At 39.0% G+C, this 15,726-nt stretch overlaps 1 protein-coding gene across 6 annotated transcripts in view; it reads right to left on the bottom strand.

Moving 5' to 3' along the window:
* Nucleotides 1–342: 342 nt before the first annotated feature.
* The window catches only part of LOC137594591 (F-actin-monooxygenase mical2b-like), a 48,253-nt gene continuing 32,869 nt past the window's right edge, over nt 343–15,726 (bottom strand). For 5 of the 6 annotated variants that reach the window (XM_068314188.1, XM_068314187.1, XM_068314191.1 and 2 more), the window contains 13 exons: nt 14,894–14,969; nt 10,116–10,277; nt 9,573–9,623; nt 8,614–8,729; nt 7,818–8,036; nt 7,437–7,612; nt 6,894–7,270; nt 5,458–5,540; nt 5,262–5,351; nt 3,139–3,238; nt 2,564–2,672; nt 1,516–1,589; nt 343–1,423 (listed from right to left, as the gene is read on the bottom strand). In XM_068314188.1, the coding sequence (XP_068170289.1) occupies nt 1,224–1,423; nt 1,516–1,589; nt 2,564–2,672; nt 3,139–3,238; nt 5,262–5,351; nt 5,458–5,540; nt 6,894–7,270; nt 7,437–7,612; nt 7,818–8,036; nt 8,614–8,729; nt 9,573–9,623; nt 10,116–10,277; nt 14,894–14,969 (1,833 nt within the window). In that variant the 3' untranslated portion in view covers nt 343–1,223. The remainder of the gene's footprint in view (nt 1,424–1,515; nt 1,590–2,563; nt 2,673–3,138; nt 3,239–5,261; nt 5,352–5,457; nt 5,541–6,893; nt 7,271–7,436; nt 7,613–7,817; nt 8,037–8,613; nt 8,730–9,572; nt 9,624–10,115; nt 10,278–14,893; nt 14,970–15,726) is intronic. The other variant, XM_068314190.1, reaches the window with a different exon arrangement.

Genomic DNA, 15,726 nt, shown 5'->3' with positions numbered 1-15,726 from the left:
AATAATAGACAAAGTTTTAAATGAGCTTTTATTGAATATCTTTTTTCTATTTAAGAACATGAAGCGTCTTAAAAACTAGAACACAAACAGGTTTATAACTTTTTTTTTTCATGAAGACATAACTTATTCTGAATTTACTCTATTAACTCACAACATAGGCAAACAATTACATATAAAGTCCAGACAATTCTGGTTTTCCTATCCTGGGATAAATTTTTTAAAAAATCATGTAAACACTTTACTCATCTTCTCATGAGGAATGAAAAACCACCAAAACAAAACAATCACAGTTCATCTGACAGTAGTGGAAAATCCACTCTCAGTTAAAGCAGCAGAAAACAGTTTTCTTTGCATCAAACCTTTCAGGCATGTCAGATCTCTGACCCCAGTGAGTGATGGCACGGCAAACGTTGTGACATCACCATCGCAGATTGAGTCTTGATTTATATTACATGCAGAGGTACATCTTTAGAGCTGATGATGGCACTTGGAATTCTCTCTGTCCTGTCTGTGTTTTTTATGTTACAAGTACAAGTAGAACAATAACAGTATTAAAATACGCACAAGAGAGGTAACACACACACACACACAGACACACAGTTGTACAGTGAATTCAATAAAGAATGTTTTCGGATTTATGACGCAAAACAAATCACACTGCGCAAAATATTAAAACTGCATGCTGAATGGTTCCATGTGCTCTCCAGTGTTACAACGATCAGAAGTCTATCACAACAGGTCCACCTACAAGGCAAGCACCCACATAAAGAGGATGCTGATCGGGCAGTTACATTATCTGAGTGGTCGAACATAAAGAACATTCAGTTTGAGGTCGGTGTCAGCCTGGACCATGACAGATTACACGTCTGACAGGGAGGTCAAATAACCTTAATGGCAGAGATGTTAATGGCTGTGAAGGAAATAATTAGCTCAGGCTCCATTTCCATTCCTCCTGACTCTCTGAGCTCAGCATACCAGCAGTGAGACGCGAGGCCTCGCTTAAGAGAGAAGACACGCAGTACGCATCCCTCACATACAAATCTTAGTACATTTGCAGTTTTATTAGTCGACACCAGACACAAGCTGTTCTGTAAAATCTCACCGTGGTTAAATAAGTCAGTGTCAGGCAGAGCCTTTCAGTGCTTTTCTACTCTTTATTATCCATCCCACTCTACAACTCCGAGGTGCTCAGTATTTTGTCGCGTCTCCAGCTGCTTCTGCTGTTAGCTGTCCTGCATCTGGGCCCAGTGAAACGCGTAACCCCCTGAAAGCGCAAGACTCTCCAGATCTCGGTCCTCAGCTCGCTCCCTCAGCCTCTGCTCCTCCAGCACCGACACCAAGGTGTCCCGTTTCTCCACCGTCCTCATGAGCTGTGCCAGGATCTCCTGTTCCCTCTGCAGCTCAGAGGCACTCTTCTTTGTGTCTGGAGTGAGACGGAGGAGAGAAAAGTCTGAGGAGATTATGTACTCTTATGTACTCTTATATAAGATTTTTTTTTTTGTATTGTACCTTTACCTTCTATTGCCATTCTGCGCCGTAGCTCTTGCTGCAGTCGGCTTTGGGTGTCCTCCAGTTCAAGTTCCTGAGCGCTAAGAGGAAGGACAAATTTCAACAACAGTCATTGGTGGGAACTAGGAAGTACAACAATGTGTTTCCTGTCCAGAGGAAACATCGGTTTGAGTGGCGAACGCTGCTTGATGACGTACAACGTCGATGCAAAGCCGACTCAGTTTGTGTTTTCTCCTGACATCTGATGAATCTACACACTCATTCCCGTTGTAGACACAAATCTTTGTTCCTTCTATTGTAAAGGTCAGAGTAAAATTGTATTGCACTGAACAGATGGCACGATCAACTATGTAGTCATGTTGTGTAAAAATTCGTACCATAAATGGAGTAAAGTAAATTTCCTTATCTCAAACATGACTCTTGTTATTCTTAAGTTTAAAGAGACATTGTCAGCTCACACTTTGGAGATGGTTCTCTCCAAGCACAAGAAAACCTATAGCATAAAGTGATGAGTCGACTGCATGGAAGACAAATGTACCGTACCCACCAGGTGGGCCTCCTGCTAACTATCACTTTATTTTATTTTATACTCTTTGTACTTTAGTATATGTCCTGTTAGTGTTGTATATGTCTGTTAATGTCTTGTGGTATGTCCTGTCCTGTGTTGTCAGTGTTTCTTTTTTCTCCTGGTGTTTATCTAGTATTTATTTATTACGTATGTCTGAGCAGTGGATATGTGCAATTTCTTCCGGGATTAATGAAGTATGTATCTATGTATCTATGATCAAATACAGCACGGTGTCTTCAAAAACTGGTTATGTTAACAACAGCTTGTAACAGAAGCCTTACAAATATGGCAAAACATAAATCCTTGTTTAATGTCACACTTGAACATAATGGTGTGATTGCAAACAAACAAACAAACAAAAAAATAAAAGCAACTGTAGGCATTTTGCTCTCAGAGGGAAACAACATGGGCTGTCTGGTGCAAAGAAGCCTGATGTTAAATGATCTCTTTTGTTTCATCAATATCTCATCTCATGCAGTCACTTACAAGATCATGAGCTCAGACTCATAACGGGCCAATTTGTTCTTCTCTAGAACGAGTTTAAACCAGGACTGGTAGAGCTGGGCCTCGTCGCTGTCATCCGTCAGAGACGATTCTGGTGGGAGGAAAAGTGAGAAAGTAAAGAGAAGCAAATGTAAAGGTAGGAGAGACATGAGGATGAATGTGAGAAGAAATGAGAATTTGATGAAAAGCAGTTATAAGAAGACAAACATCAGCACACACGGACCATGTGCTTTACTTTAACACTACAAAACCTAGCTATTCACTGGAATACAAACACGGCACTGAAGATGAACAATGAAGTCTCGCTGTCCATTGAGAGTACAGCCATTAACACTATGCAGAGGCTTTTAACCAAAGCAGGCATGCGAGGCAATTCTTTTTCTGCATGTTCTGAGAAGCATGCGAGCAGCAATACAAAAGAAAGAAGGTCTTTTAATAGAGGAATTCCTCTGAGCTGTCTTACACTGAAGCATGTGGTTGCAGTAATGACATCACACTTAAGGACCTAAGGTATGTATGCTGTACAATATGTGTCTCATTGTTGTTCAATACTGTACCTGTCTCGGTTTCTCCTCTAATGATCTTTTCTATGGCCACCCCTCTCTCTTCAACATCTTTCTGTTTCTCTGCAACCTCTTCCAGTTGTCTCTGGATGGCCTGGTGAGAGACATCACATAACACAAGATCAAATTAGATAATCCGTCCATTTTATTTATAAATTTATAGCATTCATAATAATTCTGCATGTGTTTGCTAATCGAAGGTTCCGCTGAAAAATCTACATTTCCAGAAAGTCCTTCTAGATAATCCGCAGGAAAGAACGTCAATAGGTTTTTGTTGGCAATGATTTCCACAAAAAGTAGTTCCACATAGTCACGGTAACAAAGACTTTAGCTTTGGAAAATGTTTTTGGATGTTATTGTGCAAAACTGAGTCCTTCAAACAATATTCTATTCACTGGTAAGTGTGCTGGTGTCAAAAAGATGAACCATAAATATTTCAAATCCCAGACAACTAAAACTATTCATATTTTTATACTCTGCTATTCTATTATATTCAATAAATATTTGGGAATTGTAGTCTAGAGACAAATGTCACTTATCTTAACTATGCTTATTTTAGTATTACAGTATTACCAAAACCAGCTAACCTGGCTCTCACTCTCTAACTTTGCTGAATACTTTTCTTTTACTTCCCGATTTCCTGTCCCTCTAAAAATTCCTTACTTCATTGAGTTCATTTAAGTCCAGAAAAAACATTTTTTTTGTTTATTTGTGGTATAATCTGTACAAAACCAAAGTAAAATGGACATTTTAACACTAAGGATTGAAAGCAGCTCAGTCCGAGATGGTTGAAAAACAGATGGTTCACTGAAAATCTTGCTTCTTAGGCCCCGTTAACATAACACCATTCTTACTGTGTTTTATGAAATTGTATTGTCCCCTTTCAAATAAACTAAACTGAAACCTGACAATTCTTTTCTGTACATTTTGTAAATTACAGATCGGCAGAAACGACTGAAAATGCTGTAGTATTCACATTGGGGCATTAGTTGGTGTACTGATGGAAAAATTACAGACTTTATCGTTTCTTCTTTATTAACCACTCACATATAACAAAACGTTTATATAAGCCTACTTCACTGTTCAACAAAAGACTGCAAGCAACAGAGAGCCGAGCACACCGCGCTGGTTTGCCGGTGTCTCCCCTGCAGTAGAACGTTAACTTGTGTCTGCCTGTGTCTTTGTGTGTGTCTGACTGTTTCTTACAGGATGTTTGGAGAATAACTCATGTTATTACACTCTCAAAATAAACATCACAGATTACGATCACAACGGTGGCGCAGCGAATCTACATTGGAAGAGCGTAAATGAGTTTAAAGAGTATTCACTGGAAAGATTCTTCTGATTTTTGCTATTGCCTTATCCATTTAGGAGACGCAACCTCAGCAGACAGGAAGTGAACCATCCGAACGGCGGCTGCTCTCAAGACGTCTTTATCAAAAAAGAATCTTTGTTACTGTTTGCTCTGTCATGTCTGTGCAGATATGAGACTGACATCAATCTTTTTTTTTGTTTTAGAATTTTGATTGTACATTGTTCATTTTACAACCTGATATCTCTGAAAAGATTATTTTTTTTACGGAGCTTGTGTTGCTTAAATAAAGTAATAGATCATCCTCAAAAGAGCCCAGTTTAAACTGTGTCTTTCCTTTTTGATAGGATGATATCCATCTTTTTGTCTCACCACAGACACTACAAAGAAGATATATCTGCAGATTGTAATTTTTATATGCAGTAAAGTGGATGAATTTATTTATGTTCTTTGAATGAGCGTCACTAAGAATAAACTGTTTAAAGACTAAACCTAAATTTATCAAAAACAAAGAATTATAACTTTCCTTTTAAACCCATGATTCAAACACTGGATTTCACAGTTTCAGCAGCACTTTGTTGTTAGTTAAATATTATTATTAGTGTTATATTATTAATGTTATATTATTAAAAGTGTTAAAATATGTCATTACCACCTGTAGCACTGCTCTCAGATGGATTGTGGGCATTTTATGTTTTCTTTGAGGCTAAACTGAGGCATGCTTTCAAACAAGACCTTGGAAAACTGTGCCTCACAAAATGTTTGATTTAAAATAAATAGTGAAGGCCACCTGAGAAAAGATTACCTGAGCTCTGTGGAGCCTCCTCAGCAGCTCTCGTTTAGCTTGCTGAGCCACCATCTTCTCCTGTTTCCTCCTCTCTCTCTCCGGATGACGCTACGACAGGAAGTATGACTCATTTTAAAAAAAACCCATAATAAACACATGCAAGAACCATAGAGCTATCATTTCCCTGCATTCTTCTGGGGGGTTTTTTCTGCACCTCTGTATGAACCTTCTGATTGAATGTAAGGTCTTCATCGTCGTCACCAGAAGAGGACTCTTCCAGATTCTGTTGAGATGATGCTGAAATAAAAAAAGCAAAAACAAGTTACAAGTGCTTTTGAAAAAAAGCTGATTATGACAGGACTGCAAGTCGGTAAGTACATTAAACAAATACTATTATTATCCACACAGTACGAATTCAGAACTGGTAAAAAAAAAACTGAAATGATGTCAGATCTGACACTTTAATGATTCATAAACTAAAGGTTAGAAGGTTCGCAGGTTTTGTTGGGTGGAAGAACAAACCATTTTCAGAAGCAGCAGACAACAGCTTTCTAGCATGATAAACTGACCTTATTGGTCTTCATCTCACTTGAATATAGAAATAAATTAACGTGGTTCCAGCTTGTTGCACTACCCTGAATGGCTGGAGTGTAAAAAGATGCAAGTCAAAAGCCTGAACATGGAGGGAGGAGAAGAAGAGGACATTATAGTGGTTTGCACAATAAGTGGGTCTTGATTTCTGGCAGCAGGCAGTTGATTCCAGCAGAAAAAGATGGTAAACCATCTGCCCACTGTTCATAGTGCCAGGCTTCAGAAAAACACATAGGGAGTGCTTGTTAGTGCGTGTGAGCATGTGTTAGTCATAGACTGTACAGAATATAATAGACACCCATTGTGACATTACCCACTGGTTCATTGGCATGTTTTGTGCAATATTTAAACATAACGAGACAATAAACTAACTAAAACCTGTCTACTACAGAAGCAAGAACTTCTGAAAAAAGCTGGTATTTCGTCCAGGTTTGTTAAATACTCTTATGTACAAACTTATATGTTTCAGGGTGTTAACGCTTTCTAAAAAAGAAACTGATTAAGACAAGACTGCACGCCAGTCAGAACACTGAACTGTTATGCAGTCGTTAACCAGCCATAGGCAGTGCATTCGATTTTCATTCACATCTACAACTTTACAAGTATTTCATTACTGCATTTCCAGTTTGTTGCTCTGTCTCCAAGTAGCCACTTAATGAAAGCTGTACACACAAACACAGAAAGGTCTGCCGCAAATGGTCGATCCATCAAATCCTCCTTACTTCCATCCGTCCATAATATGGGATGTTTAATGTTAGAATTCATACAGCCATAACTGAGGACTCATGGCAGAGTCAATAGATTCAACAACAAGGACGGTGATGTATCTCATAAAGACGACGTAGAGGTGGTCTGTCTATTTTTGCTGTCATGACAACCAAACATTCCCAGTGGTATGGCTCATTTAATCTTTTTCTTTTTTTATATATCTGAAAGCTCTCCAACAATGAGCATAAATAGAAATCAAACAGATTATTGACAAGAGACTATTTACCATAGAGTGTAAATGGACTTAAGGATGATCACAAGCCCAAAAAGGTTGGGAAACATTGCACTAACCTTTGTTTCTGAGGTTGGTGAGCATCGTCCTGATTTCCTTCTGCAGCTCCTGGTCCTTCACTGCGATCTCTGGATCTTCCTTCTTTCTCAGCCTCAGGGATGAGAACAAGTTGACCTTCCTTCGGGGTAACGAAGCCATGTCATCAGAGAACACCCCTCCAGAGTCTCTGTGGCTCTTTAGGGAGACCTCTTGCAACAAAGAAGGCAGGTCTCGCCCGGCCCCCCACGGATCAGGCCCTCCAGCTGCCCATCGATCTTGATGCTTGCTGACCTTTCTCACATCTCTGGATTGCTCTTGACCCACTGTGGCGAAGTTGGAGTTAAAACTGAACCCTGACAAGGGCCTCGGTTTGTTGGGACCGTCACATGCTGTCCTCCTGGCGATTACAAATCATGGTGTCAAAAAATGTGAGTTCACTCAATTTGAATACATTTCAGAAAAGCTAAACAACAGTAGCAGTTTAAGAAAAGACTTTTAGAGAAAAATCTTTGCTTAAAGCAGCTTTAATGTGGTGTTTAAAATAAAAAGTAATTCATGCAAACATTGTGACTGGAGCGCTGGAGCGGCTGGACGGATCGGTCACACTAAACGTCCTCCTGAAAGCGTTGACTATAAGCTGGAAGGCTGAGGGGGCTGAGGCCGAGGGTTGGCTCTGGGATGGTTCCTCATCTTGGCGCGAGTCTGTCTGAGGCTTATCTGCTTCTGTCTCTGCTTGTACCTGATAAAACATCAGAGGACAGGAAATATGTAGTCAACATAATGTGGAATTAACGCCTCTTATCTTGCTCACATCACTCTCATTGGACTATTGCATTATACTGCAGAAAGCACGAGAATTGAGAGATAAAGAGCAGGGAAAAAAAATGTTCATGCGCAGGCTTATTCTCCTCCAGAACAACTGGTATTAAGGTTCTAACAAACACCTGGTCTTCCTGTTGATGTGTGTTGTTGGCGTTACTTGGAGTTTCCTCTGTGACAAGCATGTCCCAGTTTAGAAGCTTCTCTTTATCAGGTAGAGATATCATCAAGCGTTTCTTCGGGTTAGAAGACTTGCACGTTGTTTTCAAGAACGTTTCACTCTTTTCACATTCCCCTGAGGGATTCTGGGTATCTGCTGATGTATTGGCATTGCATTCTGAGGTCTGTGACAACAAGAATCACGTCAGTGAACAAAGTTGGGTTATCAAAAATGCCTTTGCTCTTTCAGCTAGAGAATGTAGCTCTTCCTGTCATTATATAACTGCAAGTAAAAAAAATAACAGTCTAGGTGCACTGCAGTATACAGTATATACATGAACAAAGTTGTTGGTACCCGTCTTTCAATAAGAGAAAACCCCACAATGGTCACTGAAACAACTTGAAACTCATAAAAGTAATAAAAATGTACTGAACATTAACCAGATTGCAGACCCGGACAAAACCAATAGTACCTTTAAGTTTATATTTTCTTGCACAATCTTTTCAGACATCGGTTTCTGTAACTGTCCGTGAGGCTTCTGCACCTGTCAACAAGTATTTTGGCCCCCTCCTCAAGAAGAAACCACCTCAGGAAGTGCTAAATTTTTCTCTAAACCATTCTTGAATGTTTTTATCTGTGTATTTAAGGTTAATATCAAGTTGGTACCAACCATTCTGTCCATGTGTGATCGTGGTGTGTGTGTGTGTGTGTGTGCGTGTGTGTGTGTGGCATAAATCTAAATTAAACTTCATTTAACACACGTTTGGTGTTTCTCCTGAGGAGTTCTCCTCCGAGTCTCCTTCAGGGACAGTCTCTGGTCTGTCTTTGTCCAGCGGTATGCTCTTCTGGAATTTTTTGACGAAGAGAAGAGGGAAAGCTGTTCAAGGGCAGAAAACACATCGTTAGCTGCTTGTTTGACAGGAACAGGCTCCTGTGGAATCAGATGTCTGTTTGTTCATTAGTTATTCACAACCTTAAGGACAGATTAAAGACAGATCCCATAAAACGTTGTGGGTGGTCTTCTTGGTCTCCCGACACAAATTTAAATTATGTCTGTGAGCAAAGACAGAGTTTCATCTGTGAATCACTGGAACTCGACAAAAACTAACAGCAACCCGTTCAATCAAGTTCGTCTCGAGCGTTGTGTGTTTCCAGAGAACAATACTGACCTCTAGGCTTCTACTGGCTGCATTACAGCCATGTGGGTATCTGTGCTCGCAATGGACAATTCTAATTACCCCCCCCCCAGGGGTTAATTGACTTACAATATAACATGACTTTATTTATTTTAATGTTAACAAATACAACCATATGTTAATTTTTTTAAGTAAACTGATTAAAGAATAAATGCAAATGTAAATCTGAGGCATCCAAAGTGAATTAAATATGATTTTTGAAACATTTGAGGACAGGACCGGTCTGTCTAAAATAAAGCAATTTGTAGAGACCGTGAAAGTCATCAGGGAGTGACTGAAGTCAATTTCAGTTTCACCACAACAGTAAATGAATTGGCAATTAATCCTGTAGGATGGTGCATCATGAAGGGAAGAGCTTCATTGACATTTGAAGATGTTATGTAACCGACAACAGTGGAAAATAGTTTTTTTAGACTTAACATCAATGTGAATAGTGGCAAATTTAAATTTCATCTTCACTTTAACCTGCATTTACGTAATTACGAGTGAAACCAACAGCAAACCGACAAATCTGAGGTACTCACTCGCTCTGATCTTGCGTTTCCACCGATGGTTCGGTTTGGTGCTGCAGTGATCTGCAGAGATTAGAGACAAAGACCAAAAACAACATGAGACAAGGAGGACAAAATGACCAGTCTGGTAGACATGAGGGCAACTCAAGTTTCTTCATTCAAGAAAAATGTTTGTGAAACAACACCACACTCTGCAAAATAGTACATAAAAATACAAGAAATAGACACAGGACATCAGTAGGACATGCAAATATTAGCTCACGTGCTAAGACGCTCAAAATGTTTGACAAGCGTAATACTTACTTTGTACTTAGGAAAGAAGCAACTGAGCAGAAATAAAAATTCAGGCAAGTATGAGAGAAAACTATGTATTAGTAAAATATCTGTAGGGTTGAAGAATTAGAGTTTAGCTACTTTAAAATTCTCCCTCAGGGAATACCAAATAAAAAGTGGACATTTGTTCTGCACAGCAAAGAATAACTTCCTCTAGGTCACTCATGTTAAAGCTGTGCTCCATTGGACCCGTGCACACAGAACCGTGGGAGCCACACTGACCTTTGGTGCTGTCCAGACTTTGGCCATTGACCCCAATCGTTTCTTGTGCTGTAGGACGGACTACACAGGAAGCACCGTGAGCCTCAGCAGTCATCTCAGTGTCCTCATGAACTCGTTTTTGACCTTTATCCAGCTGCTCTGACATCAAGCTGGACTCCCTGCCTGCAAACAGAAACAGTATGAGGGCATTAAGTTTTAACTGGAATTAACACAGAGCCACACGGCAGCAAAAACATGACTAGCATGTAAATTGTTTCATGCATAACGCCTCACGGAGAGTTTACAACAGTTTAGCACTTCTTACGTTGGTTATCTAAAAAAAAAAATCCAAAAAAAAATCAGTGTAACATGACAACGAATGCTGTCAGGTAGAAACATATATATTAGGGAGCAAACGATCGCTAATAAAACGTTCATAAATCTGATGATAAGTTTCTCTGATTGCGCCTAAGGTGTTAACAAGTTTTAACTTCACAGAAGAATTAGTTGCAACACAAGCATGGATAAAAAAAAAACATGAATGTTGGTAACAGTACTCACAGAGTAATGAAGTCAACATAGTACAGAGTGTTTCCAGAGGGGATTCCACTTGGTCACAGCAAAGATATGAAAGCCTCGCAATACAACCTTTATTTGCAATGACAGCAGTTGGCTAATCCTTTTTTTTTTTTTTTTTTTAATTTCATATGTGTTCATTTGTACCATTTAATACACTCAGTTTGATTTGGCTAAATAAGAGACGACTTGACCAAATGATAGACAGATATCACAGTGAGAGGAAAGGACAGAGGGAAAAACCCACAGACAGAACCCACAAGGAGGCTGAGGAGGGATTCACTTCACTTCTGTTCAGGTTGATTTCCATGTTGTTCAATCAGGTTCAGTTTCAATATATATATATATATGTATTTTTTTCTTTTTTGGATTACATCTAAGATTTGCATGTAGCCTGATTTTTATCAAGTCTTTCCTTTTGTAGTACAGGCTTCTATAGAGGTGCTGTTTGATCCCACTGCCGCGCGGCTCCTTCACCTCTGAAGCAAACCTGAATACTAGTTCAGCTGCTCATCCACTGTTACAGAGCACATGTTATTTGATGAGTTAACAAAGCTGTGAACAGTATCTGTGTTGGTGACGTGATTCAACATGGGGGGGGGGGTGGGGTGGTAAAAAGATTTGACTTCACAGGCTGTTTGATGATGTTATTTTTCTATGGAAGTGCTGTGGGATTAGTTTGGATCAATTGATTGGAATTATTCGACTGATTGTCAACAAACCACAAAGCAAATTATTTATGTAATCAAACTGATTTATTTTCCAACATATTTACAGCTTATAAATATAATAAATTAAGCAGTTTTACAGTAATCAATATGGAAAACAAATAAAGCTTGAAGGCTGCTTTTTTTTTTTGGCAGTGTGCAAAAAGCTGCTACAGGGCTGCTGATCTCCTGAGCAAAGTCTAGGGACATGAGAGAGAAGTGGAGAGGGGCTCTGAGGGGGGGGGGCCTCCTTCTGAAACAGAGGGAACCAGACAGAGCAGACACATGGATATGTTTGTTTCTGACATATAAAGAAGGGAGGATGCTGCTGCTGACGATACACGAGAGAGAAAAGGCATTCAGGTGGATGTTAGAGAGTTTAGGGAGCACAGCATGACGGTTAGTCTGAATTATGGACTGTAGCACCAAACTGAGAAACAGAAGAACCATTTAAAAGGTGCTAAGTGTGATCAATGTAGCATTTCCTCTGTGTCATTATGTTTTTGGTTCGCCACTACATGTCTGATCCAGAAAAATGTTTGCCTAAAAATAAAAAAAATAAAAAATTAAAAGTATGTCCTACCACATCTGTCCACATCTGCTATCAGAAGCCAAAGACGAATACAATTTATCGTAACTTCAGTATGCATGAGAAAACTGTTTTGGTAATAATCTGGCAATGATACCTGATGAAATACACCATTATATTTCAGTGCACTACATCATGACATAGGCCTCTGATGTTTGTGTTTACATGTACCTGTGCTCACTTTTTTTTTTTTTTTGTGTCTTTGATTTTGTTATTTTTGGACGATGATGTGTCAAAACAGAAGAACATGATTTACAACACTGCCACCTAGCAGTGGGGGGGTTTAAACGCAGCACACAGTGAATCACTGCCAAAAGTCTTTATTCAACTATTAATTAAAAATCGACAGCATTTTTATGTTATGATGTCACAACACAGAACGTAAAAGTCAAGTATGTCAATAATTTATTCTAGCATTTGTGCAAATATTGCACCATAGCCGTCTTGTCATGGACTTGCAAACAAAAGAATGAAAAACACGAGCAGTACGTGTTAATATGAAGGAACTGGTTGTAGTCTTGTATTTAATGTGAAATTCTACACAATGTATCTTGATGCTACACGTAACACCTTTACCAACTCCAACAATGGAACTCATGCAGGCTTCTTGTTGTTGATTGGTTAATATGAGTTAGAATCAAGGGGCGGGGCTACAGAGGCAGCCAATGCAAAAGCAACACTGCAAGACCTAATGACCGAAGTCGGCCTTTTGTCACCTTCCCTGGTGGCAGGAATCAGCCAATCAGAGGATGCAGCATTGGAAACTTGAAACAGACTGAACAAAATGAAGTGAACAAATTGGGGAAAAAATGGGTTTGGGAAAATAAAATGAATGAGATGTGGAGGGGAAAAAATGGAAAGAAAAAGTGCTCAGAATTAGAAGTCAGCATACTGATGGCAAGAAAATAGTTCAAGAAGACCTTCCTAAAAACAAGTCGGTGCTCCAACAAAACTACACACCTCTAATTCTGCTCAATGAAAGAAAATGATTACAACTTAAATCTACTGTGTGGATCATTTAGAAGCTGGAATACATAACAATAACAGTTATCAAAAATTACAAAAAAATTTTTAGCAAAAATGCATATTGAAAATAAATTTAAATATTGACAATGAACCATGAATAGAATTTTGTCAATCCTATTGTATCAAATATGTGCATCACTGATAAATAAAATAAAAAAACAGTCTGAAATGGTTATAAATAAGGCCCATTGTTTTTGGTTTTTCTAATTTTTAATAATAAAATAGTTTGTAAATACTAAGTACAGTAAATAAATAATTCAGTCTCAACGGAATTTAAAATCCATTTCGCAGTCCAATACAATCAAGTGAGAAAAACTTCAGTTTGACTTGGTAATTACATTTAGTTTGGTATTACAATTTTTCCACTTGAATTTCATTGATTAGTAAACCTTCAAATGAAATAAAGACAGCTGCTGTTTAATAGCATGATGACGTTGGTTACGACCAGAAATAATGAGCCCTACGTGTATAAAGTGAAATCAGTGAATCATATTATCCAAAATAAATATCCAAGTGACAGTACGTAACATAAAATAAAATGTGTGGAATAATGCTAAAAAAAACCCAATACTGTTTTGGCATTTCCATTGCATATCTCTGTGGTGCAGATTGTGCTATAAAGAATCAGTGCAACATCAAAAACCATGAGAATTACAGTGACGTGATTCATTTTGCTCATTGACAAGAAACAACAGTTCACAGGTAACTCTCAGGGTTAGAGTAGACGTGCATGTTCCAGGCTGCTCTCCTCTGAACGTCCTCTAGTCTCACCACCACTGTCAGACACTTGATGACGTGTCTGCAGGGGGGAGTAACTGTCTCATGATGTGACGATGTGATTGGCTGTTCTGAAACAGACAGTTTCAGCAGCCTGGAACAAGCCAGTGTGAGTCACAGATGCTTATAACAGGGTTCATAACACTGACAGTCAACACCAGTACCTCTTATAAAACAGCATTCATTCATGCATCGTCCTTTCACTCAGTGCAGCAGGTACTGCATAATACTTCAATACACAGTAAATACACTTCAAAGAACAGTTTGACCCAAAATTAATATTCAGTCATTTTCTACAAAATCCTATGATGATGGGGAAAAAAATGGGTGAAATGTCAGATTGGGTGAGATTAGCTTCAAGATTGCAGCTTAAAACAATTTAAAAAATTGTCTTTACTGACACCATATGAACTGTATGGAGTCATTGCTCTGATTTCATTTTTTAAAAGTTTTTAAAAAAACACTTCCTCGTGTTCTTTAGTTGAAGATGCTGCAAGCTTCTTTTTCTGTGAAGCTCTAGAAATGTTTTATGGACTAAGAAAATCCATGTGATTGTCCATCAGCATGATGGTGAGTAGATTATGACTGAAGTTTAGTTTCTGATAACCTGTTGTTTTAAGGTGGCCTTTTATTTTTCTGTGTTCATATAAAATAAAAATAAAAAACAACAAGTATCAAAACTAATCAAGCTAATCAAAGAATGCATATTTACAACAATGGTTTATCTTGTTTCTTGAAACACCTTCCACTGGATGTATTGAAATACTAAATAAAATTTGGCTTCAAACCCTGATTCAAATATTTTGTGCAGTAAAGTAGCAAAAAAATCCAAACCATCAGGTCAACTGGGCCTTCCAAACCCTTTTCCTACAGCTGCTGCTGGCCCAGTGGGGGCTCCTGGTAGATCTGTCCCAGCACCTCATACATCATGCAGAGCAGAGGTAAGCTCAGACTCAGCAGCTCATACAGGAACACATAGTCGTGTGAGTGGTTCCTGACGTGGGACCCCACAGCTGTGAAAGACTCACACACACTGTCAAACAGTCGTCCAGGCAACACACACACAGCCCTGCTGGCATGCCTCGGCCAGCTCAGGCCTCGTCTAATCAAGGAAACCAGAGTACCTGGGTGTTGAGTCGGGGCGCTGCCCATTGCTGAGTAGCTTCCACTGTCCGCCGACGAGGGTGGGACACAGTCCTCCTGCACGTGAGAAAAACAATGAAATACAGCGAGTGTCAATCGATTAGAAGTATTTAATAGAGTTACACACAACCAGTGTGACAAACAAACAAAAAAGTTATTAAAGTTGATTATGTTCGTTACATACCAAAGGAAAAGTTACATTTTCTAAATTAAAATGAATAAGTTAACTCCTTAAATGTCAAATGACTACAGAAGAAGAAAAAAAACCATAAGTACCAAAAGCCACCACTTGAGTGATTGATTTTGTTTAGAAAGTATCACGAGGAAATGAAAAGTGATGCGATGGATGGGAGAGAATTCATTCCTCCATTTGTTTCCACTCTGCACTTTTCTAGGAAGAATTTGTTTTGTGGGATTAGCCTATGACAAATGTTTTACTGCTGGATTTCTTTGATAAATATTCAGATTTGGGTATAAATCCATTCAGTAAAATGTTCTTTCTTTCAAGGACAACTGACCGTAAAGCCCAGAGGGACGCTAAAGGTTCAGTATGTGACAGTATGTTATTACTGTGCCGGTTTAGCACCTGGCTCTGCTGGGAGCGATATCCTGTCACTGTACATCAGATGGTCCATTAATATAATCCAGTGTGTTAGTCCATGACGGACATATGGCTCCAATCACAAACCCTCTGGGACATCACACTATATGGTGATTAGAGAAGCTCCAACATGTGGTCAGCTATACCAGATAAGTCATGGACTTGTGCATTGGGCAGGGAGTCATTTATGTGGATCTTGTTTCTGGGATGCAC

Source organism: Antennarius striatus, chromosome 4 (genome assembly GCF_040054535.1).
Source record: "Antennarius striatus isolate MH-2024 chromosome 4, ASM4005453v1, whole genome shotgun sequence".
Lineage (NCBI taxonomy): Eukaryota > Metazoa > Chordata > Actinopteri > Lophiiformes > Antennariidae > Antennarius > Antennarius striatus.
Note: the sequence above shows the minus strand (reverse complement) of the source record. Positions and strands in the feature narration are given on the sequence as shown.